The 6,026-nt window shown below is 39.4% G+C and overlaps 1 protein-coding gene across 1 annotated transcript in view; it reads right to left on the reverse strand.

Moving 5' to 3' along the window:
• Nucleotides 1-1,454: 1,454 nt before the first annotated feature.
• Nucleotides 1,455-6,026, reverse strand: part of LOC138982726 (brain-specific serine protease 4-like) — an 8,708-nt gene continuing 4,136 nt past the window's right edge. Inside the window, exons 5-7 of the mRNA XM_070356052.1 lie at nucleotides 3,144-3,308; nucleotides 2,226-2,380; nucleotides 1,455-1,735 (exon numbers count right to left, since the gene is read on the reverse strand). Of these exons, the coding sequence (XP_070212153.1) occupies nucleotides 1,571-1,735; nucleotides 2,226-2,380; nucleotides 3,144-3,308 (485 nt within the window). The 3' untranslated portion in view covers nucleotides 1,455-1,570. The remainder of the gene's footprint in view (nucleotides 1,736-2,225; nucleotides 2,381-3,143; nucleotides 3,309-6,026) is intronic.

A 6,026-nucleotide genomic window follows, 5' to 3' on the forward strand; every position in this document is an offset into this window, starting at 1 on the left:
TGTATTTAATCATTCATTCATTCATTCCACTCATTCATTATCTCAATCATTCATTCGTTCATTCATTCATTCATGTATTTATCTATTTATTTATTTACTTATTTATTTATTTGTCTATCTTTTCACGTTTGCTTTCGACCTGCAGTTTATTTTTTGATTTATCATCTTTCAATCGTTCATTTAACGTGTGTTCTTCTTAACTTCATTCTCAAGGTTCGCGGCTAAAATTCTTCATTTTGAAAACCTTGATAGACACTAAAGTGTCGTTATTTGAGTACAATCATTGTGCCTCAGTGTTCCCTAAGAGCAATTTGTGTATGTGTGTATTTACATACATATATTTTTGTACTTGAAAACTGTTCAGCCACCCGTGTCTAGTCATGAACATCGCTCATATTCTGTGTATTTATACTTTTTACACAAAACAACTCAGTACCAATCGTCTTGCCCTACATTATACACAGGGATGGCCAAAAAGCCAGGGGCGAGTAAAAAATCCGCCGGGCTAGTAGAAACCGCCTGGCTACTCGCCCGGCTGGCCAGTACAAATATCTGGTCAAATGCAACATTTTTGATTGTAAAGTATCGAGTTTCAAATCAAATGGAGCAACTTTGGTATGCACCGGGCCAGCGAAATTTCTGGCGGGCTAGTGACTCTCTTGCAGTTACTCGCCCGGCTAGCGAGTTAAAATTTTGGGATTTGGCCATCCCTGAATACACTATCACCTCACAATTATCAAAGAGAGAAACGAGGACAGAAACAAAGAAAAAACAATGGAGGACACACACACACACAAATCCCTTTCACGTCAGACATCGCATCACGGAATAAAAAGATGAGATGCCTCGCCCCCCCCCCCCCCCCTCCTCCCTCAAAATAGCTACACCCCTAAACAACCATTCTATTTTCTCAACTGAGAGATAACAATGAAGGAAACGTCTTCCAAACATTTATTCTTTAAAAAAACCGAATGCAACACCGTGATATGTGGTAAGGTTTTTGTTTTGATTCTGTTTTGTTGTTAGAATTTCTCCTAACACATTTTTATGACCATGTGCCCGAATGTTGTGTGTGTCCTATATGTTTATTTTTATATTATTGTTTCTACTGTAAATAAATGAGTTTGTAAAATATTTGTATTGTAAAATTATGAACCAATCTTTTTGTCAATGTGTTTTATATTCTGATCTTTGACGACGATGCACTGAATTCCTACTGATGATGAAAATAAATACTATACAGTATCTTTTTGTGCTTTTGCTCATTCGAGGCAGTTTGTGTACTTTGTGAGTTATATATATCTGTTTTGGGGCATTTCAATATTTGTGAGAAAGCAGAAACACACACACACACGCACAAACACACACACACACACACACACACACACACTGACAAAAAAACACACACACACACACACGCGCGCGCGCATGTACACACGCAATCAATCAATCAATAAATCAATAAACCTATCAATCAATCAATCAATCAATTAATCAATTTCTTCGTCAAGATGTCAATATGAAAGTGGCCATTCTCTCTAAAAAAAAAAAAAAAGAAAAAGACTCTGGATTAAGGACATTTCACATGTCGCTGAATCCACGTCATAAAATATGCAACCCGCGTGAAGACCGCTGTTGATTGGTGGTTGTTCTGAACCACGTGGCCCAATGAGGTCAAGCCGGAGATGACCCATTGATGTCCTTGTCTGCACACTAACGGTCCACCGCTGTCCCCCTGTCACATGGGTGACATGACGTCACATTAGGCTTCTTTCAAAATCCTGCTTACAAAGGTTTAATTTTTTTTCGAAAAAAAAATCAAATGCAAGTAACCTGTTAAGAGATGAAACGTTTGCAATATACATGCCCATAACTTGACTCACTGGTGATCATGATAGTGTGCATGCCAGGTGCGCGCGCGGGTGTGTGTGTGTGTGTGTGTGTGTGTGTGTGTGTGTGTGTGTGTGTGTGTGTGTGTGTGTGTGAAAGAGAGAGAGAGAGAGAGAGAGAGAGAGAGAGAGAGAGAGAAGAGAGTGAGAGAGAGAGAAGAGAGAGAAAGAGAGAGAGAGAGACTGACTGAGAGGAGAGAGGGAGAGAGAGAGAGAGAGAGAGAGAGAGAGAGAGAGAGAGAGAGAGAGAGAGAGAGAGAGAGAGAGAGAGAGTGAGAGAGAGAGAGAGAGAGAGAGTATAATTATTTCATTTACCAGAACCTAGTCTGTGTTTACCTTGCACAGGCCGCGCTTTCTTTGCCTGTAAGCAGCACACACTTTGTCAGACACATGGGTTGTGTTTGTAAAGATGGAGTAACATTTAAACTCAGGCAGGATCCGCATCTCCACCTTATGCACAACTGATGCCGACGGTATCTGACTCTTGCCTCCTGTAACGCACAGTAGTGGCTGTTTGATAGGTCTTTTGTCGATGAACATGTCAGTCTTTCAAACACACACACACACGCACACACACACACACACACACGCACACACACACACACACACACACACACACACACACACAAAACACAAAACACACACACACACACACACAAAACCTGAAAGGTTCTTTATTGTAACGTTTATTTATTTATTATGTTTTCAACAAAACAAGTCATTCAGAAGTAGATCAAACCAATTGTCTTTATAGTCTCTGTCTTTCTGTCTATTATAAAGACCATTGGGTCCATATACTTGGGAATGTGTTGCTTTGTAAAAAAAAAAAAAAAAAAAAAAAAATGAACGTTCCAATATATTACCTTTCTTGTTTTATTTTAATTCTAGGGTTTGGAGCGTTAGCAGCTATCTTTTTTTGTATTTCTATCAAACATGCAAGAGCTCCACCGAGAAGAAGGTTGACAGGTCGTCTTTGATACAATACGCTTTATCTGAAAAGGTCGATAACCTTTGATAACTTACTATGTCTAGACACTGGCCTAGAATTTAAACCAGAAGACCTGACCCGATGCGCATGTGATAGAGATCGATTGAGATCATATCTCTTACAAACTTTTCACATTTAGTTCAGAAGATGAGGTTGAAAGAATTTGGCCTCACACTGACAACTATCCTCACAAGTAATCATGGTAGGCCTACATGCCCGGAACATGCTTATGTTACAATACTTTAGTATTTGTTTTCTTGACTAACCTGAAGGTTCACAGTCCCGGGCGAATACAAAACAGTTGTGTTGTTCAGAGGGGAATCCGTGATTGGCGTCATGCTGAAGGACTGCCATGCCATCTTCCTGAAGGGGAAGGTCTTCGTACAGTCTCAACAGAGCTATGTCATTGTTGTGCACTCCTTGGATCTTGACTGAGGCAAAAATAAATCGAGATATAAATATCTTCTTTTACTGAAACAGGCAGTTAAGATTGACATGTTGAAATATTTTACTACTTCAAGAAAGAACGAAAGAAAGAACAAACTAAAAAGAAACAAGTCGCGTAAGGCGAAATTACTACATTTAATCAAGCTGTCGAACTCACAGAATGAAACTGAACGCACTGCATTTTTTTTACAATGACCGTAGTCCGCCGCTTGTGCAAAACGGAGTGAAACTGACGACCCTGTTTAGCGCGGTAGTGGTTTCGCTGTGCTGCATAACACGCTTTTCTGTACCTCTCTTCGTTTTAACTTTCTGAGCGTGTTTTTAATCCAAACATATCATATCTATGTGTTTTTGGAATCAGGAACCGACAAAGAATAAGATGAAATTGTTTTTAAATCGATTTCGGAAATTTAATTTTGATCATAATTTTTATATTTTTAATTTTGAGAGCTCGTTTTTAATCCAAATATAACATATTTATATGTTTTTGGAATCAGAAAATGATGAAGAATAAGATGAACGTAAATTTGGATCCTTTTATAAAAAAAAATGTATTACAATTTTCAGATTTTTAATGACCAAAGTCATCAATTAATTTTTAAGCCACCAAGCTGAAATGCAATACCGAAGTCCGGCCTTCGTCGAAGACTGCTTGGCCAAAATTTCAATCAATTTGATTGAAAAATGAGGGTGTGACAGTGCCGCCTCAACTTTTACAAAAAGCCGGATATGACGTCATCAAAGACATTTATCTAAAAAATGAAAACAACGTCTGGGGATATCATACCGAGGAACTCTCATGTAAAATTTCATAAAGATCGGTCCAGTAGTTTACTCTGAATCGCTCTACACACACACACAGACACACACACACACACACACAGACAGACACACATACACCACGACCCTCGTCTCGATTCCCCCTCTATGTTAAAACATTTAGTCAAAACTTGACTAAATGTAAAAACTTGACTAAATGTAAAAAGAGAAAGAAAGAAAGAAAGAAAGAGATACAGAAAGAAAGAAAGAGAAAAAGAAAGAAAGAGAAAAAGAAAGAAAGAAAGAAAGAAAGAACGGGAAAAAAGCCTCATATAGGACGCAATTCGCAAAGCTTTAACTTCATACTACTAGAGCACTAAACGAGCTCAGAAAATGCCGTTTAAATTTTTTTTCTTCTTCAAATGATTTACTATGCACAACACAGTACATGTAATCCACTTCTGCAATGTTCTGGTTTTGTATTGATTGTTTTCTTTTACTGAGAGGGTTCAAGGACAGTTGACGAGTTAACCACACTGAGCTATGTATTGACATCTATCTATATATATACGACTTGTGTCTGTGTGTGTATCTGTCTGTCTGTGTCTTCGCGATGCACGGCCAAAGTTCTCGGTGGATCTTTTTGAAATTTGGACACCGTATTCAGCTACACCCCGGACACAACCTCATCGATGAGATATTTCAACACGTGCTCTCAGCGCGCAGCGCTGTGCGCGCTGAACCAATTTTTTTTCTTTTTTTGTTCTGTTGTTGTCGGGATCCACTACCAGTAACTCTTCCTTATCTTCTCCAGTGTTTTCAGCCGCGATTATCTCCCTTCCTCCGTGTGGCGTCAATCCATATTCCCGTTACTACGTTACTATTTTTAGAAGGTCACTGCACGTTACTATTTTTAGAAGGTCTCCAGTGTTTTGCGCGTTTTAAACAGACCTGTTTACCCCCATAAGTGTTTCGGAGTAATGCTCAGCCCCAAAAATAGTAATCCTGGCACAAAAATAGTAATCATCCAGCATTCGTCGCCAATTACAACGAACATGGCAACTGTGTCTGCGAAACGCAGTCATGCACATATATCCATCATTCACAAGCAAAACACATCAGTCAATTTTTGTAGTCATCATAATTTCAAAGAAGATCACATCAAAAGCACATGCATCACTGATTCTTTTTCTTTTGCTCGTAGTAGGCCTTTTTCAGTGTGTCAAGCGCTTCTCTACTGTACTTGCGCTTGCCGAATGAGTGAGGGCGAGACTTCACCACTAGAAGGCTCTCCAGCGTCTCATCAAACAGACATGATCTCTGGTCAGTCCTGTGCTTTTTCACCCCATTTTGCCATTGAAAAAAACAATGCCAAACATGTGAATTAATTTTTAAAAAAAATTTAACTTTTTTTTATTTATGAAAATCGTTGTCTTGACACGGAAAGCGGAATGGCGTATTTTTGGTCAGAAAATCGTAATAAATTACACCAAAATCGTAAGGGTAAACAGGTCTGCGTTTATCTCCTTTCCTTCGTGCGCCGGCGTACACCCGGCAAAGCCGGGTCCCAGGCGCAGCCTGGTATTCGGCTCTACTTCTTCCCGGCGAAGCCGGTACCCGGCGAAGCGGGTAATCATCTAGTTGATTATATGTGTGTTCGCTTTTGCATTCTATACTGTTCAAAAAAAGAAACGCATAGCTTGTAATATTTGGTTAATTTAGTTATATGCCTACAAGGATATCCACCAAACTGCAGAAAATGTTGATCTGGTCGTCGACCTTTCGTCCATTGCCACAAGTGAGCTCTGCACGTGACGCATGCGTTATCAGTGGCTACAATATCAAAATTGCTCATTTGGCATGACCACTCGTCATGCTTCAGTGTAATCTCGTGAAACTCGGGGAATATTGAGCTCTCACCATGTCTTCCAAAACCCATAAAA

The sequence above is a fragment of the Littorina saxatilis genome, linkage group LG1, assembly GCF_037325665.1.
Source record: "Littorina saxatilis isolate snail1 linkage group LG1, US_GU_Lsax_2.0, whole genome shotgun sequence".
In the NCBI taxonomy this organism is placed as follows: domain Eukaryota; kingdom Metazoa; phylum Mollusca; class Gastropoda; order Littorinimorpha; family Littorinidae; genus Littorina; species Littorina saxatilis.